Source organism: Aricia agestis, chromosome 8, assembly GCF_905147365.1.
Source record: "Aricia agestis chromosome 8, ilAriAges1.1, whole genome shotgun sequence".
Taxonomy (NCBI): domain Eukaryota; kingdom Metazoa; phylum Arthropoda; class Insecta; order Lepidoptera; family Lycaenidae; genus Aricia; species Aricia agestis.
The window spans coordinates 912,394-937,634 of NC_056413.1; the positions used below are offsets into that span (position 1 = coordinate 912,394).

Consider the following 25,241-nt stretch of genomic DNA (forward strand, 5'->3'; position numbering starts at 1 on the left):
CATTTCAGAGGGACCAATTTTTGGCTTCAGTGGCCAAATTCAACAAAACAAATGCTAGTAATAAGCTAAACTCCAGTCACATAGGATTGACAGGAACTAAAAAGCCCATCTACGTCTCTGAACACCTTTCACCTACAGCCAAAAGTCTTCACGCTGCGGTTAGAATTGCGGCACATGATAACAATTATAAATATGTTTGGATTAGAAATGGCCGGATTTTCACTCGCAAATGTGACGAAGCTCCTTCAATCTATATTAAAAATCACTCCGATATCCCTAAAATAAAATAAACCTAAATTACACTTTAAATAAAGACCGTTTAGAGGACCGGTTGGTCTCTCTAAGAGTTCACTAGAGGTCGGAGGAGTAAAGAGTAAAAGTCGATTTACTGTGGTGAACTGAAGTGCTTTATTGAACAATATGTGCGGTTTGTATACAAAAATTTTACATAATTATTATTATTCTAAGTCTGTACAAAAGTTAGAAGATTAATTTCTATTGGCTGTTACACATTAGAGAGAGACATAATGAAAGGGATAAAAATATTTCCAAAACATGAAAGAGAAAAAAATCGAATAGGAAATATTTACAAGGTAATTATGATTGCCGCGCGAGAAACTGGCCGCGCCGAAGCTTGAGCGGCTTTTTTAATAATATCGTCTATATGAAAATCAAATAAAAGCTTAGAATCAAACGTAACGCCCAAGTATTTTATCTTGGTAACTCTTGTTAAGGATATATCTGTAATTTTGTAGTCGTAGTGAATGGTCTTACGAGTAAAGCTACATACGTAACATTTGGTGATATTTAGATCTAGTTGGTTACGACGGCAGTAGTCAAGGAGTCTATAAAGATCCTCCTGGAGGCGAATAGTATCGTCAATGGTTGTGATTCGGTTTAAAATTTTCAAGTCATCAGCAAATAGGAGTACCTTTGAATATTTGAAACATTCGATAATATCGTTGATAAAAATATTAAATAACAAGGGTCCCAATAACGAGCCCTGAGGTACACCTGATGGTATGAACATAGGCCTAGACGTGTAACCATTAAGAACAACAGATTGACATCTATTGTCAACGTAAGAGGAAAACCATCTAAAGAGGTTACCCCTAATTCCTATTGCAGACAATTTGTGCAGCAGTGTGTGATGATCCAGACGGTCAAAACATTTTGTAAAATCAGTGTAGATTATATCGAACTGCGTGCGCTCAGACATACACTCAGACAAATAGTCGCTACAGAGTATGAGATTGGTAGCAGTGGACCGCCCACGCATAAAACTTTACCATATTTAAGTTTTTTTTTTTCAACGCTTGTCTCTGGGACTCAGCTGATCTCACAATATCAGTCAGATAAATGGGGTTTTAGTATAAATAGCGAGGAATTTCCTCGATTACTTATGGACCCCATCATCAAGTCACCTTTTTATGAACATGGTACCAAATTCGGATTAAACCCGATACAATAGCGAAAAAATCTTGAAAATCGGTCCACTGTAAATACTGAGCGGGGTGACTGGAATTAAAGTACGGTGGAGTGCATGAGACGTTTATTGCAATCAATTGTTAGTACATGACTGAATAGCCAACAGCACAAAATATAACATTTAAAATATAACATAGTATAATAATATATAGACAATATAAGGTAACATACAGTAGGACAATGTCGATAGACAGTGTCGCTACAATATTCCCCCCTTTAAAAAAAATGACAATTTAAAATTAACCCCATAAAATTACAACATAACAACTACATCGTGCGGTAGGTCTCAATGCGACCACCGGGTAAGCTACTTACAACTAATACAACTCATATCATAGATAACAATATTATAATGTTTACACTTAGATGCATTACACATTACAATGCAATGAACACGGTATGCAATTACATGTAAGCCGTTTGCGAGGGTTGCTGACAAGATTTATCAGCTGGAACAACGGACACAACCGACAACATCTCTTTCCTAGCCCACTTTTTAACACTTTTATTGCACTTATTCATCACAAAATATGCGCCAATCAACAACAGGATAACTACAACACTAGTAATGACGATGCCGTAAACTTCCATTTTCCTTTCCATGGAAGATGTACTGGCACCGTTAGCACCATTTTGGGCTATTACAATTTCCTCCTGTTTACTATAGCTTTTGCCCATCTTGTCGAACTCAAAAGTATATAGTTAAATTTGCGAAAGTATATTCAAAAATGTAAAATTTTATTTCAAATCGTCGATATTTAATACTTAAAATTGTAAACTTGCAACCTACTTTACAACTTCCTAAAACTGATTACATATTCAAAGCTATGTTAAGCGATACTATAACTCGCTGCTAGCTTAATAAGTTACAATACCACAAGCATACAATTAATATGTCACCATATACATTAATCTATCGCCTCGCAAACGCTTCGCTAACTGTATGTTACTACTTAATAAAATCTTACAGGGCGTTTAATCGAACGTCCGTAACTCGACGTACGCGCCGTAAGCATTTTTGCGGGTTCGACGACCGGCTCATTCTTAGGCTCTGCATACACCCTATCGCGCGACTCCGACTGTTGCTCTGTACAAGGGTCGGAAGTCGCTTCACGTAAAACATATGCAGGCTTAAGACGATCTATGGAAATCGTTGCTTTTCTCCCAGGCAACTGTACGACGTAAACCTTTGGACGCCTTTGAATAACACGATACGGACCATCGTAAGGCGTCTTCAAAGGTTTACGTACCGTATCATCACGAACAAAAACATAATCTACCTTATCTAAATCTGGGTGCACAAAAAGTGTGCGTGCGTCCTTATGTGTCGCTGGCTTGGGCTTCAAATTACTTATTACTACGTAATCTCTCTACATATTGACTATAATCTGAAATTTTAAAACTATTTTCGGCATAAAAATCTCCGGGTAAGCGCAACGTAGTGCCGTACGTCATCTGCGCTGCGCTTACGCCGGTATCCGACCTAGTAGCCGTACGTAAACCTAACATCACTATCGGCAATTCCTCTACCCAAGAATTAGAGCTCAACCTAGCCATAAGGGCTGCTTTCAGGGAACGGTGAAATCGCTCTACCATACCATTAGCCTGAGCATGATAAGGCGTAGTGCGAATTTTGTCTATACCTAAAAGTCGCATAAGTTCTTTAAAAAGGGAACTCTCGAATTGTCTGCCCTGGTCACTCGTAAGCTTAGCAGGACAACCAAAACGTGATATCCACCCCTCGACAAAAACTCTAGCCACCGTTTCTGCACTAATATCTTTAACTGGATACGCCTCCGGCCAGCCAGTTTGCCTATCTACGATGGTGACTAAATACCTATAGTCATTAGAGGTAATGTTAAGAGGACCGACTAAGTCCAAATGTACATGAGTGAAACGATCAGCAAACGGGAAATTACCTAATTCTGACTTATTATGCCTTCCGACTTTCGCACGCTGACAATTCACACATTCCTTTGCCCATTTACCAATATCCGAATTCATACCTTCCCAAAAAAATCTATCCTTAATTAACTTTTTGGAAGTTCTAATTCCCGGATGACTCAAATTATGTACCGAATCAAAAGCTTGTTTTCTAAATGGCCCTGGAATGTACGGTCTAATTTTATCTGTAGACGTTTCACACACTACAGGTACATCGCTTCCAGTTAACATTATCTCCTTAAATATCAAATTACATTCATTATTACGAATAGAACGTTCGCGAAACCGCGCTAACTGCTCATCGTCACGTTGCGCTTTCGCAATCGCAACGTAATCTAAAACCATGAGACCTGTAATTGTATCAACGTGAACGCGCGATAATGCATCGGCGACAATATTCATGTCGCCCTCGATGTGGCGTATTTCTGTACAATATTCACTAATGTAAAGTAATTGTCTAATCCTACGGGGTAATTCATTGCTACTATTAACTTTTTTAAAAGCAAATGTCAACGGCTTATGATCGGTATAAATAATAAGGTGACGACCTTCAATTAAATTTCTGAAATATTTAATAGCCAAATAAATGCCTAACAGTTCTCTATCATACGTACTATATTTAGTCTGAGCCGATGACATTTTCTTTGAAAAATACGCTAGCGGAACCCATTTCTTATCAATGCACTGCTGCAACACTGCTCCCACACACGTGCTCGACGCGTCGGTCATAAGCGCTAAAGGAGTATCGTGTTTCGGGTACGTTAGGGTTGCCGCGTTCTGCAAACTAGATTTACAACGTAAAAATGCCTCACTCGATTTTTCTGTCCAGACTATTTTAGTTTTATCGCGCTTTCTAGAGTTCTTTAAATACTGATTTAAATGTTCCTGATATTCTACGGCCTTAGGCAGATGCAACCTATAAAAATTAATCATTCCCAAAAAACGTCGGAGTTGCTCAACCGTTTCAGGTTTGGGATAACTATTTATTGCTTCCACTTTCTCCGGTAGAGGCCGAATACCTTCTACAGAAACTTCAAAACCTAAAAAGTCAATTTTCGATTTTCCGAAAATGCATTTGTCTAAATTTATAGTTATTCCAAACTCGTTTAAACGTTTGAACACCTCCCTTAAATGTTGTTTATGCTGCATATCATCATCACTAAATATCAAAATATCATCAATATAGCAATAAATAAAATCTAACCCTGCCAAAACTGAGTGATTCATAAACCTTTGGAATGTTTGAGCTGCGTTTCTTAACCCAAAAGTCATGCGCGGGAATTCAAACAATCCAAACGGCGTTATGATCGCGGTCTTCTCTACATCGCTAGGGTTGACACTAATGAAATGGTATGCTCGGCAAATATCGAGGCGAGTGAACACTTTCTTATCGGCTAACAAATAAGTGAAATCGTGCAAACGGGGTATAGGGTATCGGTCTGCTTTTGTTATGGCATTAAGAGCCCTATAATCCCCACATAATCGCATGTTGCCATTTTTCTTTAAAACTACATGGAGCGGGCTCGCCCACGCGCTCTTGGACGGCCTACAAATACCTAACTCCTGCATACACATAAGTTCATCTCTTACCTTAGTGTAGCGATGCGGAGGTAGAGGCCTGGCTCGAGCGTGGACCGGCGGGCCGCTGGTCTCGATGTGATGGTATACGCTATGTTTGGGCGGTTCCTTAAATGAAACCGGCTTCGTAATATCTGAGAACTCACTTAAAATGCTAGCATACGGACAATTTATATCTACGGTCTTAATAGATAAATCCTTACTACTAATTACATTCGCCGACACTTTTAAACTAGTAATTTCATCGATTAAACGACGAGCACTTAAATCAACTAGTAACTTAAAGTTCGATAAAAAATCAGCGCCTAAAATAGGCTGTCGCACATTTGCGATAACGAATGTCCACCTGAAAGCACGACGTAATCCTAAGTCTAATATTAAACTTTTTGTACCGAAAGTTTTAATTTTAGTCCCGTTAGCCGCATACAAAGTATAGTCAGTACACTCAGCATTACTAAAGTTTTTAATCACCTTGTCGGCGGGAAGCACAGAAATATTTGCTCCAGTGTCCACAAGAAAACGTAAACCACTGGTACGATCTGTCACACATAATCGATGGCACGGGCTAATACTTAACTCACAGACTTCGGATGTCGATGCAGTGCTCTCCAGTCAATTGTTGTCTGCTCGAGGTTTCCACGCACATGGCTCGACGCACTTGTGAGCCCTCGAACGGAAACGATGATGGTAGAAGCACAACCAGTCGGGGCTCTCTGGATTCCGGCGAGATGTCGACGGTGTCGGGTCACGAGTCCTCTTCCTCGACGCAGAGCGCGACCGATTGCCGCCAAAACGCTGCTGACGCCGATACCTCTGCTGAGATCCTGCCATGCCTGCCAGCTTCATGCTTATTTTGGCTATCTCGGCCATCAGCAGATCGGTATCCCTCGAACTAGTTGCCGACGGCTGCGAAGCGACTTCACTTACGTGCACTGCTCTCGTCGTCTCGAAGACCTTGTCCGCCACAGCTGCCAGGTTATCCAGATCCTTGGTGTCGGAAACGGCCAGCACAGCACGCACTTGCGGCGGCAGATGGCCCTGCCAGAGGATCTTCAGGGTGTCATCCGGAACCTTTCCTTTAGCCAGCTCCCTCATACGTCGTAGGAGCTGCGACGGCTTCTGGTCCCCTAGGTCCATTTCGCTGATGAGCTTCTGCAGCTGCCTGCTCTCGGACTCTTCATAGATAGCCAGGAGACGCTGCTTCAACGAGTCAAACTTCTTCGTGGCGGGCGGATTAGTCAACAAATCCGAGACCTGCTGTATGGCGTCTTTAGAAAGCTTGGAGACCACGATATCGAACCTAGAGTCGTCTGCTAATTTTTGCGGTGCCAACATCGCCTCCACTCTAATAAACCAGATGCGAGGAGCATCTGTCCAGAATTCAGGGATCTTGCTTGTCAATGTGATTGCTGCTAAATCACCGGACGGCGCCTGCACGGTAGATGCGGCGGTCGGCGGAGGAGGTACGGCACCCGGTAACCCTGCGCCTTGCTGAGCCATCTTTGCGGTTCCACAAAAGTCCACGAAAACCGTTAGCCACTCCCGAGTTCTACACGCGTATACCAAAAACGACACGCGGCACTCCACCACCACGTTGTTTGTCGGGATAACGAATGTCGGGGTCACCACTGTAAATACTGAGCGGGGTGACTGGAATTAAAGTACGGTGGAGTGCATGAGACGTTTATTGCAATCAATTGTTAGTACATGACTGAATAGCCAACAGCACAAAATATAACATTTAAAATATAACATAGTATAATAATATATAGACAATATATTATTATACTATGTTATATATATATATATATACAGTATATATATATATATAACATATATATATATACAGTATGTTATATATATATACAGTAGGACAATGTCGATAGACAGTGTCGCTACACCACAAACAGCGAAGTGATCATTCAACATACAAAAAAAAAACAGACGAACATTTATAATCTCCTCCTTTTTGGAAGACGGTTAAAAATTACGCTCGTGTGAATTAAACAGGACTTTTGTATGAAACTGAATGCAGCAGAATTCTGCCGAACCGAACTGCTTTTGCGACTCACAAGGTCACAACTCACAAATTACGCTCGTTTGGCTTCGCCCTTAGTAATAGGCCCCGTGTGTGCGCTGCCAGCCCAAAGTCTGCAGTTTATTTTTGTTATAATATTTTGGTAGTTGATAGGGCTTAATTAAATAACAAATTATTTCCTGTACGTTGTTTGTGACAATAATTATTATTGTTTTCCTTATAATTTCAACAAGCCTTGTAACTTATCTACTTCATCACCTGGCTAATGTTTCTCTCTATACATATAATCAATTTTTTTTATTGGAATAAAGTTCCTTATTGCGCGTTGCGAAAGGGGGCTAGACGAGAAGTTGTAACGACACAAAAGTATCGTGTGTCGCGTCACACACGAAAGTGTTGTACTTACATAAGAAATCACTTTTCGTAAAAAATAACGTTCCATCCGGGAGTCCCTTGACACCTCTCATGTTTTTAATTTTCTCGGTTCTACGGCCTCCATTTACGCAAAAAACCGACATTTTAAAATTGCTATTTACCTACTTCATCCACTCTCGTCTTAAATTATTGTTTTCAAAGTGGCATACTTGTTAATATTTTTCCTGGATGCCCATTAGGTATATATACCGATTGCTCTGGGACGGCTCTGTAGTTTCTGCGATCGCGTCGGTCCAGTATGGGGTGAGTCAGTAAGAATTTATAAAATATAGTCTATAGTCTATCTAATATATAAAATTCTCGTGTCACAGTGTTTGTGCGTGACCTCCTCCAAAACGGCTCAACCGATTTTAATTAAATTTTGCATGTACATTCGTTAGGCTTTTTATCTACTTTTCTTTTTTAGAAACTCTAAGTTTATTATAATAGGAGCCCCCAAAAATATAAATTTTAGTATTTTTTTATGAAATAAGGGGGCAAACGAGCAAACGGGTCGCCTGATGGAAAGCAACTACCGTCGCCCATGGACACTCGCAACATCAGAAGAGCTGCAGGTGCGTTGCCGGCCTTTTAAGAGGGAATACGCTCTTTTCTTGAAGGTTTGCAGGTCGTATAGGTCCGGAAATACTGCTGGTGACAGTTTGATTTGCTGTTATACCGTCAACATAAATACACCTGTAAAAATTTCAGCTATTTAAATAGCTAGGAAGGAATGTTTCGACATGCGTGGTATTTACCAAAAATGTGCATCTAACCTATAAAGAACCGCATTTTCAGTGAAAAAAAGCATTAAAAAAATGTGACTATAATGAGGTTTTTGAAATGACCTTATGGCGATTCTTGGGATACAGCCTGAAGACAGACAGACGGACAGAAAGATAATTATTATCGAAGTCCTATTAATTGGTGGCTAGATACGAGTGGTGTGACCCGAGTGGTCGGCATGACATCGCCGTCAACACAACATATTATAAAGTTAGTCACATAGCTCTAGATAAAATGGCAACGTCTGGGCTCTCACTCATATACCAACATTTAAGGACAATCAAATTAATTTGAGTATTCTTACACAATATTCGGTACACGTAAGCCGCATGCATCCCGACCGCTAGGTAAAGACCCTCAACAGAGTGGGTGCCGGAAAATGGAGACCGCCGCCGCGGCCGGTCTAGAAAAAGATGGCGCGATGAGCTGGAAGCATACCAGCCAGACTGGCCAGCGGTGGCACAGGAGCGAGCACAATAGAAGACCTTGGGGGAGGCCTTTGCCCAGCAGTGGGACAGCATAGGCTAGAAAAAAAATCTTACACAGTCACCGAATCCTAAAAATGATTATAAAACTATTTCAGGTGGAAAATGCTGGTATTCGTGGCTTTCGTACAGCTGGTGTACGTCAGTGCGAGTGTGTCGCAGATGTCTCTGGTCCGCGAGTGGGAATCAATGGACCTACTGGTGCCAGGGGAGGGTGGGCAGGGGACATCGCGAAGACCCCTCGATCTACATTTTGATAAATTTAGCGTATTTTGGAAATATTTGCATCTGGACGTGTACAACGACAGGCTGTTTGTTGCTTTTGACCTACATAGAGCACCGTTTTCGTTAGCTTACCACAACCTCTCGGGTATGCTCATTATTATTATTTTTAACCGCCTTCCAAAAAGGAGGAGGTTATATGTTCGGCTGTGGATATATTTTTTAATTTGTGTATGTTCAACGATTACGTTTGTGAACCGATTTTCAAAGTTTTTGTTTTGTTGTATTAGGTTTCACTTCAACTTGGTACCATGTTCACAAAAGTGGTGACCTGATGATGGGATCCATTAGTAATCGAGGGAACTTCTCAAAATTTATATGGAAACATATGGTGATTTTGGTTTTATGAGAAGTATCCTAAGCATATGCTACCAAAACACAAGATTTTGCAACAAGGTCTCCGAAGATACTATGTTTCCGAAGATACTAAGAGAACTCCGGATTCCTTATAGATACAAGTTCGGGGATTTAGGCGCTGTTTTAAAAACTGAAAACATATGCTACTATGCAAATTACATTCATCATCATCGTCATCATCATCATCACTACCACGTCAGGGTCACCAATGTCACATGGTTGTATAATGTATCTATATATTAATACGTGAGAGAAAAACTTTGTTACCCTTTTTACGAAAAATGGGGAAACGTAAGTGCATGAAATTTCGCACAGTTATAGTTTATATGGTGAAGGAGTGCATCGAGCTAATATTATTTTAAAATAATGCTTTTATCATATATATTTTTAACAAATAAAACGTTACACACACAACACTACTACTAGGAAAATGACAGATTTTTGAGTGACATTTGACAAGCCTATACATACAAATAATACTCTTTTATTTATGGTTGAAGTCTGCTGACATTTGACAACTGTAACAGATTGACAAATTGAAAATGGATTCTTGATTTTTTATTTAATTTTAAATACTATTAGACAATATACTATTAGATAATATTAGATAATCGGCCAGTCTGAGATCAGCTGAGTCCCAGAGACAAGAATTGAAAAAAACTATGATGAAGTCAATATTTTTTACAAAATATAGGTAGTAGTTCTAATGTCGTTGCAAGTAAGGTCGAATTTCGACCATTGGGAAATCTCTAGTATGAATAAATATAACCACAACACCACAACACCATCTATGTATTAATACGCGAACGAAAAACTTTGTATCCCTTTTGACCAAAAATGCGGAAACGTAGGCGGAAATTTTTATCTGAAAGATCTTCCGATCGTGAAAAAACGAGACGCAATAGCCTTTCTATTGTTACCGCGATCGCCGGTGACCGCTTGGGGCTTGAAGCATTAAAATTGTTAAATTACCTAGCACATGTCCACTTCACTGATATATTTTGTGAGTGTGAGTTGTGACTCTTAACAAATTGTAATACGATACGTAGAATATACGCGGTGGTTTACCTACTAGGAAACTAAAAATAGTGAAATTATTATTTTTAACAAAAAATTAAAACCGACTTCCAAGGTAAAAACAATAATGACATCCTTTTAATATGAACTAAAAAGTATAAAATAATAATTCCTGTTCGGTGCCAGTTCCAAAAGTTTCAAATATTCTTTCAGAGAACTGAAGATTCAGCTATCTGGTACCGACTTCAAAATAATGAAGATTGAGTACAAACATAGTTCAGGTTTAGCCGAATTCGGAAAAAGACAATATTAGATAGGAAAAATTATTTTATACTTTTAGTTCATATTAAAAGGATGTTATTATTTTATTATTGTTTTTACCTTGGAAGTCGGTTTTAATTTTTTGTTACAAAGAATATTTTTTATATTTTTATATTAACATTTAAACTTAAACAACAGTCATAAATCTATTCAGAGTTAAATACATCTAAACGTTAAGTTTATGCTATAAGCTATGGTATATAATATTATGTTTGTATTTTAGAAAATTTCTTGTTATAAAAATTAATATCAATTTATATTATTATAACTTAGTTGTATACCAATAGTAGATAGTTGATGATTAAAGAATTTTTAGTAGAGTTTCCTCCCAATTTTTTATAGTTTTTAATTTAAGGCATTGAAAACCTAAAGAAATATAATATATTGGTCGGAATAATCGGATCGGACAATTATAATAATTTATAGTGATCGGAAAAATATAACAATACTAGCTGTCCCGGTGAACTTCGTGTCACTTTAAAACCTTCCCTGGACTTCTACGAATATTTTAAGACTAAAATTAGCCCAACCCGTTCAGCCGTTTTCGAGTTTTAGCGTTACTAACATAATTGAAAATCCATTTTTATATATTTGACTTTTAAGTATTATCACAAATCTTTTGTATGGGAGTATAGAAAAGTGTTGTTTTTAGACTTAGGAAATTTTATTTTTTTTTAGAATTTTTCTCTCCGTAAGAACCATCCTCGTACTTCAAGGAATATTTTAAAAAAAGAATTAGCGAAATCGGTCCAACCGTTCTCGAGTTTTGCGCTTAGAAACACATTCAGCGACTCATTTTTATATGATTATTAGCTGTCCCGGTGAACTTCGTGTCACTTTAAAACCTTCCCTGAACTTCTACGAATATTTTAAGACTAAAATCAGCCCAATCGGTTCAGCCGTTTTCGAGTTTTAGCCCGACTAATATATACGAGTTTTTAGACTTTTTCAGGAAATTAAATATTATTTTTTTTTTAGAATTTTTCTCTCCGTAAGAACCATCCTCGTACTTCAAGGAATATTTAAAAAAAAGAATTAGCGAAATCGGTCCAACCGTTCTCGAATTTTGCGCTTAGCAACACATTCAGCGACTCATTTTTATATCATAGATAGATTATTATTATTGAATATTTTCTATCTCACTACGACTAGACTGAAACAGACATACAGTATGTTTGTGTAAACACCGTTATCCTTGAACCCATCAAATGAGCCCTGTAGTAGTGTAATAAGAAGTATGTACTTCTATATAACCCAATGTCTTATATTTTAATAAACAGTCTTATTGCAACTCTCGGTCTTATTACTCGTCTCCTAAACACACCCTACAGCCCGTTAAAATGAACAACTTTTTCTATGAGAACAACGCAGTGAATTTAAAAAAATCCGTCTTCATACCCATACAAATTCCCAGCATTGTTCTCATAGAAAAAGTTGTTCATTTTAACGGTCTCATTTGATGGTTTCAAGGATAACGGTGTTTACACAAACACACTATATATTCATTATTCATACTTTATGTGCTGCTATTTCACACATTCAACAACGTTTGATCATTATTCTTACAGACACCTCGAAATCACTGCTACTACAACCATACCCGAGTTGGGATGCACACTCGGACGAGCATGGAGATCGACAGATACACGATGTGGTTGCACTCCGAGCCGACCGCTGCGGTCGAATTTGGGTGATAGATAAAGTTGATGATGCTAATGAACATCGTATTATTGTTTTCGACCTAAACACTGATCGCATCCTGAGAAAATACACATTCAGGTACTCGATTAACCTCCACATTGGCTTTTCTATGGTCGTAGACGACGACGACTGTGAAAATCCATATCTCTACATCAGCGATAGCAGACAGGGCGGCATCTGGACGTACTGCTGGGCGGACGAAACTGCGTGGCACCACCCCGGAGACTTCGTTTCCGCGATGGTATTAGCGCCAAATAAAAGCGAGTCATACAGTATCGTCTACTATAATATGTTTGGCGTGGGGGTTTGGTATATTTCCACGAGATACCTTAGAGATAAGACGTCATATTTGATGGAGTTTGGGCACAAAGGAGAACACTACGTCTATTTGGAATCGACGGTTTTAGATGCTAAAAATAATGTCCTTTTTGTTAGGACTTTCTATAATTCTACCACTATAATGGCCTATCCCTGCTGGAACAGATACGCGTCGTGTGACCCGAGTGGATGGCATGACATCGCCGTCAACACGACACATGAAGTAACTCAAATAATACTAGATAAAAATGGCAACCTCTGGGCTTTCACTGAAACATCAACATTGGACAACAAAACTAATTTAAGTATTTTCTCATTAGACATTACAAGTGCGAATGTAGAATTAAACAAAAATGACACAACAAATACAACGAAATTAAATGAAGCTGCCACCGCCGCTACAGTCTCAGCGACCAATACGACCGAGCAAGCCTCAGGTGTCGACTATGATGGCAGTAGTAACAGTACAGTGACTACTGAAGATATTACAGGGGGGACGCCAAACAGCAATATCACCGCTACAGACCCAGCGAGCAGTACTACCGAGCAAGCCTCAGGTATCGGTGATCGTATTAGTAACACTACAGTGACTATTGAAGAAACTATAGCGAGTACGCCAAACAGCGATGTCAAGACGCAGGCAAACGGCGATAATAAAATGAATCAGTTTCCAAACATTTTGTTCAATTTCACAAATAATACGTTCATTTTTTTTAATTTTACTATTAATTAATCTCCTAGTTATGTTAACTAAGTGTTAGTAAAAATACGTAATTTTTTACACTTTCTTAGTAATTTTTTAACACATAAGATTGAATCATTTCAATAAATAAACGTTTATTTAATTAATTATATTTTTATTTCACAACTAGCTGTCCCGGTGAACTTCGTGTAACTTTAAAACCTTCCTTGGACTTCTACGAATATTTTAAGACTAAAATTAGCCCAATCCGTTGAGCTGTTTTCTAGTTTAAGCGCGACTAACACATTTGAAAATCCATTTTTATATATACTTAAGAAGAAGAAGAAGATATTTTTTAAATTTATTTATTTACTTTTTATTTATTGACTTATTTAAGTAATACAAGCACAACTTATTTCTAATTTAGAGTGTAGCTGCAAGCATAAGCCTGCAAAGTTAAAGCAAAAAGTTGGACTCGCCCATGAAGCGGAAAGCTGCGGAAGCAGCAATAAGGTTTATTTTTAACCCCCGACAAAAAAGAGGGGTGTTATAAGTTTGACGTGTCTGTCTGTCTGTCTGTCTGTCTGTCTGTCTGTCTGTCTGTCTGTCTGTCTGTCTGTCTGTCTGTCTGTCTGTCTGTCTGTCTGTCTGTCTGTCTGTCTGTCTGTCTGTCTGTCTGTCTGTCTGTCTGTCTGTCTGTCTGTCTGTCTGTCTGTCTGTCTGTCTGTCTGTCTGTCTGTCTGTCTGTCTGTCTGTCTGTCTGTCTGTCTGTCTGTCTGTCTGTCTGTCTGTCTGTCTGTCTGTCTGTCTGTCTGTCTGTCTGTCTGTCTGTCTGTCTGTCTGTCTGTCTGTCTGTCTGTCTGTCTGTCTGTCTGTCTGTCTGTCTGTCTGTCTGTCTGTCTGTCTGTCTGTCTGTCTGTCTGTCTGTCTGTCTGTCTGTCTGTCTGTCTGTCTGTCTGTCTGTCTGTCTGTCTGTCTGTCTGTCTGTCTGTCTGTCTGTCTGTCTGTCTGTCTGTCTGTCTGTCTGTCTGTGGCAACGTAGCATCCAAACGGGTGGACCGATTTTGATCTAGTTTTTTTTGTTTGAAAGCTGACTTAATTGAGAGTGTTCTTAGCTATAATAATAATAATAATAAATTTTATTTTCAGACTACATTTGGCCCAATTGTTAGTAACACTTTATTCTTAAAAGCTAATGTTAGTATTTAAAAAATTATAAATAAAGATTTCATTTAATTTAACAAAATGATCGCTAACAGCTAGTATAATATTAACAAGTTGTCAACTATTTTGCTAATCCATGTGACACAGCTCCACATCGATTAACATAAGGACAATCCAAACGTTCTGCAAACATCTTCAGTATGCTGTTGGTACTGCCCCTCACCCGTCGCACCAAGGACGCACATCTTTTTCGCATGGTTGCATAAAAGCAGTCTACACGTGCCTCAGCGAACATCCCTGACGCGCTGCAGCGCCAAGGCAGACCCAACAACACCCTGAACGCGTTGTTGAATTGGACACGAAGAGCGCTATACGATTTTTGGGTGTAAAAATACAGGCTACCCGTATAGAAGGAGGTGCAATAAGCCCTGAATAAGGTCACCTTGACATTAGGTGAGCTACGCGCAAACCGACGAGCGAGCATGTTTGCCCTCACCGATAGCGCTCTCCGTTCCCTCTCAATATCACAGTCATCCTTAAGGTCAGGTGTCAAGTAGTGTCCCAAGTATTTAAATTTATAAACCCTTTCCAGGAGGCTTTCATTAATAAAGACAGATGGGACACTGGGTGGACACCTGCCCCCTATTCCAAAGACCATGACCTGGCTCTTTTTTACATTATATATCAGGCCATGAGAATTTGCATATGACTCACAGATGGATATCAACTTTCTTATGCCACATACAGATGCGCTAAGTAGGACCATGTCGTCTGCGTAGCTGATGTTATTACGCAGACCCCGTCTATATGACAGCCGACCCTGGTGCCACTGAGCTCACGTATCAAATCATTGACGTAGATGTTGAACAGGGTTGGTGACGTCAGCCCCCCCTGTCTCATACCACATTCGAGACCATAGGCGCGCGACAAAACGCCCTGCCATCGCACACTATTGACTTGATTGTGATACCAATATTTTAGGATGTTTATAAGTTCTATTGGTAGACCATAGTTATGGAGCTTTTGCCATAAGATATTATAACAAACGAGGTCAAAAGCTCGGGAAAGGTCAAGGAAGCAAGCGATGACAGGTGTTCCTCTCTTTACATAATAAGAAACAGTGCTTTTAAGGCACAGTATAGCGCTTTCAGTCGATAGACCCGGTTTAAAACCAAATTGGTTATCGTGTTGCTCCACATACGCGTTTAACTGCACATTCAAAACACTATCAAATATTTTGGAGATGACAGTCGCTAACGAAATGGGCCTGTAATTATTTTTATCAGTAATGTCACCGGTTTTACATTTAACTACAGGTACCACTGTCGTTCTCATCATGTCACTCGGCATATAGCTATGACTCAGACAAAAATTAAATAATAAATACAGAACTCGTGGTAAGTGTGGGGCAGCAAACTGCAAGTGCTCGATACTGAGACCGTCATGACCAGGTGATTTGCCTCTTGTCATAGACCTTACAATAGTATAGATATTACTTGTTTTTATTTTGATCATCCTGGCCATATCGGTTTCAGCATCCAGCACGCAGTCCGAGCTTCCTAGCGGAGATTTAACTGAAAAATGGTCTACAAACGCGTTCGCAATTTGTTCGTGGCCAGTTAACCCTCCGATACTCACTGGGACGCCCGGCTTTGGCTGCAACTTATTCGTTTGCTTCCAAAAGGAACGAAAGTCGTTTCTTTTATGATGTGATGCCAGAATATCCATTTTTATTTGATCGGCGTGGTTATGACACCATTTTAAGCGCGATTTAAAGATTCTTCTAGCATCACTCATTTCTTGATAGTAATAGCCGGACGAAGGTTTCCCTTGGGCTACCCACTGAGAAAACTTTTGCCGAGCTTCTCTGTGAGCATCAGATACATATTTATTCCATCCAGGCACTACTCGTTTTACACATTTCTTATTTGCACAACTCATCACGGCAGATTCTTTCAAAATAATTACAATTTTATCATAGAACTTATCTATAATACTTCTATGTTTTGGATCACTACACATCTTGTCACAACACGCCAAAAGTTCATGCGGGATATCAACTTGTCTTAACTGATTATGACATTCCTGTCTATAGATTTTTATTTGTTCGGGGCTTCGTTCACCCCATACTACCCGGTTATGTTCTTTAGAGCGCTGTACAGCTGGTGTTATAGGTACGATATCTATTTTGCATTGAATTATTAATGGGTAGTGATCCGACCACATTACATCGTATTTAACATACGCATTTTTGACCGAGTGAGCGGCTGCCCCTGTTACCACGCAGTGATCTAGCCATCGCTTGGAGCCGTTAGCGTCACTCACAAAAGTATGTGTATCGGAGAAAGGATTTAACATTTCAATGTCAGCACACATCCATTTCATGTCACTACAAAATGACATTAGCTCATCATAAAACTGTTCAAATGGGTGAGCATTAAAATCTCCGAGTATATAGGCACAGTCTACACTATAATTGTCTATAATTGCACTTACCGAGCTTATAATGTCCGTGAACTCCGTTAAATTAGCAGTTGTATCCGTGGGCATGTAAACACTCACCACTAATATAGATTTTTCTTTTAAAATAATCTTGACAGCACAAATGCGTGGATTATTGCACTTAACAACACTAACATTGGGAAATAGTTTACGTCTCCATAGCAACGCAAGGCCTCCGTAGGGCCGGCCTCGTAGAATACCATTTGATATGTCCACAGCTGATTCTCCTGTACATCCAAAATCATCACTCACGGTATCAAGATATGATAACTCTTCGGGCAGCAGCCAGGTTTCCTGAAGCGCTATTATATCCGCTGTTTTTGTCAGGTCCCGAATAGCGTCAATTGATCGTTTAATATTTTTACAGTTAAAGGTTTCAAACATGTTATCTATCATTTGATTTTATAGGAAAGTCGCGTTTTCGGTGTTTGAAATTAATAAAACGTCTAAATACTATGCCTTCTGGCCACAGTTTTTCGTCGAGATAGAAAGATAGCTTGGCTTCATTTACAAAAAATTTGTATGCCTTACATAATTCATCATCATCAGCCTGCTCCGTGCTGAATAATCGCGGTTCATCTGGTTCGTGAAGGGCTGATTAGCAACTTGCAGTCGTTTGGTGGGCTTGATTGCATTCTAGTTCATAAATGTCACGCATTTATGAATATTAATGGAAATTTGACCTGGTGCTGCAGCATCACCTGGTAATCAATAGGATATCCAGCTCCTCACCAACTAAGAGCAATGGTTTCGTGTTTGGGCTCATTTTAATTGCGACAACTAGCAAGACGTAGATAACTAATAAATTTTTGCATGCTGCTGCTGCAGCATCACCTGGATTCTATGGGAGCCGAGCTCCATATGAACCCAAAGTGGAGATTTCATGTTTGGATTCATATTGACGGCCTCATCCAAAAGGACATTCCTAGATGGGATATTCATTGGGATATAATATTATGATCCTGTTCTATCAACAGAACAGAATTATTCTGCACTATAACCAACACGGGTTTAAAAAGCATGAAATTAATTTAAGAAATTAAAAAAAAACTTTACTTTAAAAAGTAATGAAATAACATTATATTTTACTGACTTTAAGTTTAAATAATTCCTAAGTGTAAAGTTATATTTTAGTCCATAATTGTTGTCAAGGTGTGTCGGGGGACCGCTAATATAGATGTTTGATTTCACATAACATTATAGTTTAAGGGTCAGTTTTCAGCGAACCAAATCGAGACAATCAGTGACATGGCGATACAAAATGCAAAAGACACTGTTGGCGGTCCCCCGACACACCGTGACAACAATTATGGACTAAAATATCACTTTACATTTAGGAATTATTTAAACTTAAAGTCAGTAAAATATAATGTTATTTCATTACTTTTTAAAGTTGTTTGGCGGGGGTTTTTTATGAAATTAAGAGGTTTTTGATTTATTTTTATATTTCAGTTGATATAATGAAAGTTAAATTAAGGTTTACCATTTATGACGTATAAAAAAAACTACTGGCTAGATCTCGTTCGAACCAATTTTCGTTGGTAGTTTTTGTAGTAATTACATCATATATTTTTTTAGACTTATCATGGTCCTACGGTTAGAGGGGGGACACACATTTTACCACTTTGGAAGAGTCTCTCTCGCAAACTATTTAGGTTAGAAAAAAATTATATATGAAACCTCAATGTAATTTTTGAAGAACTATCCATAGATGCCCCACGCGCATAGGTTAGATGAAAAAAAATTTTTTGTTTTAGTGTACCTATGGGAACCCCTAAAATTTTTAATAATTTTTCCATTTTTGTATCAAAATCTTGAAGCGGTTCACAGACTACATCTACTTACCAAGTTTCAATCTTATAGCTCTTATAGTTTCGGAGAAAAGTGGCTGTGACATACGGACAGACAGACAGACAGACAGACATGACGAATCTATAAGGGTTCCGTTTTTTGCCATTTGGCTACGGAACCCTAATAAAAAACGCTAGTTATGTAACTTTCCGTTACAATATTTGTTCGTTTAGACCCCCACGCGAACGCGTACGTTATCTTCAACATAACGACCACTTACGGGTTGAATGTTATATTTAACTTGAGCAGATTAAGAAAATTCGTGTCATGTATCACACGAGTTCCTGACGAACATGTATCTTATCTTCACGAGCAGGCAAAGTACAAACCCTTTGAAACAAAAGGGCTTAGTGTTACAATACAATGGTTTTGTTAGCGGGGTATATTTGTTCCAGTTATCATTGTCACCGCTGACATGAAATTGACGCGTACGACAAAAATGGATTAACTTATATTAACTTAATTGCATGTTTATCAAACTTTGAAAAACTTTGACAATTTTTGTTTTTTTAGTGTAATTATTATTGTTTAGCTTTGATACAGTTTTCACTTTTAGATATGATATTGTATATATTTACTATCACTTCTTGGTGGAAATTCATCTTCAATTAAATAATTATACACTTTCCTTGCACTTATTCCACTTTCTTTTAATATATTTATCTATCAATATATGGTTTGAGCATTCGACACCTTATCTGAATGTAATTCGGAATTAATTTAAGCTTCTTACATTGGGTATTAAACCATATAAGCTGGGATTTTATTCCGAATTAATTCCGAATTAAATTCAGATAAGGTGTCAAATGCTCAAACCATATATTGATAGATAAATATATTAAAATAAAGTGGAATAAGTGCAAGGAAAGTGTATAATTATTTAATAGTTTTCACTTTGTTAGACAATATTTTTATTATTACCTTTTCACTGCTACAGATCAGGGATAAGTTTTATTATAATGGGTAAATATTACGTCATTCATTTAATTATATTCGTAGTGAACTCTATACTTAAAGGGAATTCACTCACTCCAAATTATTAGCTTTTAGCACTTAGCTTTGTCACACACTGTTTCTCTTTCAACTTGTAACTCTTTTAACATTAAACATGAAGATTATAATTATTTAAACCCCGACCGACAGTCTCTATGTACAATTCACAAAAAAAACCTTTTATTCTCCGCAATTCGTAGCGCCTCGAACGTAACAAAACATTTTATCCGCACATAACAATTCCATCAAAATATTGAAGGTGGATATGGAAATACTTTAATCTTAGCATAACACGCGCTGAGCGAAAAACACTCAGAGTGGAGCGTTGAGTAAACACGCGGCTCTTAGCCTATTGACTCGCTGATGAGGTGAATGCGCCAAACTTTTTGTTTAATGGATAAGAATATAGAATGTATAATATTGTAACCACCTGACTCTGACATAGTAAAAGGAGGTTAAATCCGGCCCAAACCGCGATATAATTACCTACGGCATAGCAGCAAATTAGTTGACTGATCAAAAGTACCTAAAACATATTTTTAGGTACTTTTGATCAGTCTCAGATCAGATCATTATATTTTATACTATGTTATAGAAAACTAATACAATAAAAAAGAAGTGAGTAGGTATCTGATCATCAAGTAAAAATTATATTATGCTAGAATAAGTGAGTAGTAGGTACTTACCTTTCCTGTTCAACAGATAATTTAAACAAAGACAATTCTGGAATTGTTGTATTACTATTAAAACACCCAAACACACAGTAACACTACTCCTGCGATTATGATCGGACATTTTTGATTCGTTTAGCCGCGGCGCGGTGCGGCGCGGGCGTGCAGCGTAAAGTGTTAGCCCCGACTGGTACTTAAGGCGGGGATTAATCTCAATCCAAAACGATAACCTTGCACACAACCAAAGACCAAGCGTATATGCATCGCAATAAGATTCATTTTAGCTTATCATAAAACTGTAGGTTCTCGGGCGGATCTTCTCTATTTTTCATGTTTTTTTTAAATATCTTTGGAAATAAACATTAAGAAACAAAATTGTTCGGTTAAAGACATTTTAATATAGATTTACTAACAATTTATTCAAATAAAATGTATAATTATTCTAGTTAATACTTATATTTCGATGAAATAGATTTTTATCAGAGGTAAGTTTGTAAATTAATTACAACCAAAGTATTACATTTTATTAAAATGTTTATGGTTTAAGGTATTTTAAATATTGTGCTTTATATCTCATATTTTTTAACACTTCGTTTTTATATTGGAACTAGGTAAACCGAGAGTCACGGAATAACAAATTGGGGTTTATCCTCGACTTAAGTGGGATTTTTTTGGGAATTTCTAGTAAATTCTGGGGTCAGGACATGTCTAGGGAATCAATTTTTCGACATTTAAATTTATTTTAATTATATTTACAATTAAGTTTTTCTTAAGTGGCCCAGTTAGATCACACCTTATATTACTATAAAAAAATACAGAAGTCTACATATGTATTATGTACCTCTGCGGGTACTTTATACTTTATACGTCCGGACACCTAAACTTTGCGGTTTGGAGAAATAGCCTACTCGGCGAAAACACTCCGAGATTTTGTTGTGTGCTGTGTGGCGACGCATTGATACTATGGCGCACACATACAAGCCGCGCGCGGTGCCTTTGTATGAAGATAACTTACTTCCCCTCCTTTTACTATGACTCTGAGCTTGCTTTAAGAGGTTACTCATATAAGAAGAACACGCAATCCTTAGAAGACCGCTTCGATAATTATTGTTTAAATCATTACTCGGCCTGTATTGTCTTTATATAAAAAATATAAAAACTGGAGAAACGCGCGTGGGAACCGTTCATTTTTCCGGGATAAAAGTATCCTACGTCCTTTCTCAGGACTCAAAGTATCACCATACCAAACTTCAGTAAAATCGGTTTAGCGGTTTGGGAATAACGAGGTAACAGACAGACATACAGCCAGACTACTTGTACTATTATCTATTCTGTGGCCAGACAGAGCTGACAGACAAATTAGACTTGGATTGAGATTAATACCAAGACGGTGTTAATAGTTATAAGTTTTTTTAAGCTACTACATAGCTTTTATCGAGGACTTTAAGCGTGGCGACTGAATAAAAAAGTTCCGTAACGATAAAACCTAACACCTCCCACTCCGTGCGACGTTGCCAAACTTCGGATCGGTTTTTGTGTGCGTGCGATTATACGTATGCGAATTTTAATTGCATAAGTTGGTAAAAATGCTATGCAATAGCTTTACCGCGGCAGTCCCCGAGTGCCACACGTATTTTTATTTTTAACCGACTTAAAAAGGAGGTTATCAATTCGACGCGTAATATAATTATGTATGTGATATTTCCTGAACTGCCCAGTTTTTGGGTATGTTAGTCTATTTCAGTGTCTGAACAAATGTGCCAAATTTCAAAAGTGTATGTATGTATGTAAGTATGAATGTATGTTTTTATGTTTTTGTTCGCATATCTCCGGAACTACAAGTCCAATTTAAGTGATTCTTTTTTTGTTAATACAACACTACAACCAAAAATATGAACGATTACAAATTTACATACTAAATTGTAATCGTTCATATTTTTGGCATGTAAATATTTTGCAGTGAATCTATGTACAGGAACCTGAATGCTGAATAATAACTCAAATATGGTAAATATTCTCGTATGGAAAATTAACTTGGTATTACGTTTGTATGAGAATTGCGATGGCACCCGGACTCTTAAGAATATCCGAACTATTTACACAAGTAAATACAAGACAAGCGCTAACAAAAACCTAATTTATCGCGTAGCTAATGGAAGTGCTCCAATAAAGGCGATCGGAAAAAACGTTACATTAAAACTTTCGCATTGATACGACTTCCAATTCTACTTTTACAGAAATGCGTAAACTTGAGTATCGATTCCGGGCTTGGGTCCGATCCGATTTCGATCTAAACGTAAATTATAGTGTTCTAATGTCCATCTATACGTGGGAGAGCCATGCTTCGGCACGAATGGGCCGGCTCGACCGGAGAAATACCACGTTCTCACAGTAAACCAGCGTGAAACAGCGCTTGCGCTGTGTTTCGCCGAGTGAGTGAGTTTACCGGAGGCCCAATCCTTACCCTCTTCCCTTCCCTACCCTCCCCTATTATCCTTTTTCCTCTTAAAAGGCCGGCAACGTACCTGCAGCTCTTCTGATGCTGCGAGTGTCCATGGGCGACGGTAGTTGCTTTCTATCAGGTGACCCGTTTGCTCGTTTGCCCCCTTATTTCACAAAAAAAATTTATCTAATATCATAATTTCGAAAGAGTGTTTGCCTGTTACCTCGTCATGCCCAAATGTAAAGAGATGCTTTGAGTCCCGGAAAAGGACATAGGATACTTTTATTCCCGGAATAGGGTTCCCGCGCGAGAAAGGGCGTAACGGAGTTGCGGGCGTCAACATGAAGGGTATATTCCGAAATATAATCCAGTATACTGGCCAATGCTCATGATGTTTAGAAAAGACGCCATATTGTTGATTCGTTCTGAAATATACGCCAGTGAATGGATGTATACCCAATGTAGTTATGTCTATTGTGCCCAATAGGACTTTTTTGGAATGACATTATAAAACGTCACACTTGTCCCATAGGTGGCAAAATAGACACGAGAAAAAGTCAACTATTTCCATTTTCTTATTAACACTAGAAGGGTATTCATAAATCAATGTCTACTGTGTCGAGCTAACGAACGGCCGTGCTCCACGTTACACACGCGTTACATCGGGAAAATGAGAGCCGTAAGGCTTCGGAGAGTCGCAAGACTACGGAGAGCCGCAAGGCTACGAAGAGCCGCAAGGCTAAGTCTTCTCGACCTGGCAAGGACGAGAGCAGGAGGTGCGATGAGGAGGGCTTCATACTGGTGGAGAGAAGGAAGAAGAAGCCCGCCGCCCGCAACCATCGCGGCACCGCGCCATATGTACCTGAGTTGCGTCTGCGGAGCGAGGTCCCCGCGACGCCCCTGTACATATCCCGCCTGCACTGGTCCATGGAGGTCGAAGACGTCGTGGACTACATCAGTAAGAAGACATCCCTCCACTTGAGGGTCGAGCGTCTGCAGTCTCGCCACAAGGTCAACTTCAGTTCCTTTGTGGTGAGAGTACCGACGCATCTTCTCCCGACCTTTGAAGCGGAGGAATTCTGGCCGACTGATGTGGTTTACCGAAGGTTTCGGGGGAGACTCCGGAATAAAGCGTACCGTTCGGTCAGTCAGGCCTTAGGTGTGTCGGCTTCCGTGGTTCATCGTAACTTTCAACGCTTCAGAGAGACTGGATCTTACGTTCGGAGACGAGAACAAGGCAGATATCGGGTGACAATGGTTCAGGATGACCATTTTGTAAGGAAACAAAACTTAAGAAATCGACCTCAAACTGCTATGCAGACACGAAACCTGTCGGAACAGGTCCAAGATGAACGTGTAAGTGATTGTACAGTAAGAAGAAGATTCAAAGAAGTTAAATTAAACTCAAAAGTGCCAGCAAGGGCACCAAAACTTGAGACAGGATACCGAAGAGCCAGGCTAAGATTTGCGCGTGAACATCAAAATTAGACAAGTGAGTGAAATCTTGTGCTGTACAGTGATGGGAGCAAATTCTGTGTACATTGTATTGACAGGCGATAAAGAATGTGGATAAATCATAAGGAAAGCTACAGGCCATCAAACTTACCGGAAACAGTGGCCTACGATGCAGGCTTCGTAATGGTTTGGAGTTGCATATGATTTGGAGCCCGCATGGAGCTGATGATTATAGATGATGGTACTTTGACAGTACAGGGCTATAGCACCGACATCCTGGAACTGCATGGTGTGCCTTTTACACAGTTTTAGGTAGTAATTTAAATTTTATGTGCGTCCATAGAGTAAGAAAATCTGACATTATTACCTAAACGATGCTCCGAAAGCTCCAAAATGTGTCCAGGAGCTCGAGTTGGCGCTAGTGAAGGAGTAGGAGAATATCCCACAGGAAATGATTGACAATTAAAATGCAAGCATGGAATGGCGTATCCAGGCCCTCTTGAGATCCATAGAAGGCATTACACGCTTTTAACATGGCATTTCTTTAATAAAAATGGAGAATTTATCTTAAAAACTTACTACTGAAATTTCAAAGACTTTCTTAATTTTTTGATTTTTGCTGATTTTTTCTATTTTTCACGTATTTTATGGCCTAAATTTATATAAAATTTATTTTTTAATAATCAATTAGTAAATAAATAAATAAATATATAAAAATCAGTGAACAATTAAAAAAAAATTTAAAATGTTG

The 25,241-nt window shown here is 38.7% G+C and overlaps 2 protein-coding genes across 2 annotated transcripts; one reads left to right on the top strand and one right to left on the bottom strand.

The window, feature by feature from the left end:
- Nucleotides 1-5,622: 5,622 nt before the first annotated feature.
- On the bottom strand, nucleotides 5,623-6,510 carry LOC121729474. Its single transcript, XM_042117997.1, has one exon. The coding sequence runs from the start codon at nucleotides 6,508-6,510 to the stop codon at nucleotides 5,623-5,625; it is 888 nt and encodes a 295-aa protein (XP_041973931.1).
- Nucleotides 6,511-8,627: 2,117 nt separating this feature from the next.
- On the top strand, nucleotides 8,628-14,914 carry LOC121729476 (protein yellow-like). The gene is made up of 4 exons (XM_042117998.1): nucleotides 8,628-8,704; nucleotides 8,832-9,103; nucleotides 12,279-13,369; nucleotides 14,864-14,914. The coding sequence occupies exons 1-4, from the start codon at nucleotides 8,628-8,630 to the stop codon at nucleotides 14,912-14,914; spliced, it is 1,491 nt and encodes a 496-aa protein (XP_041973932.1).
- Nucleotides 14,915-25,241: the final 10,327 nt, after the last annotated feature.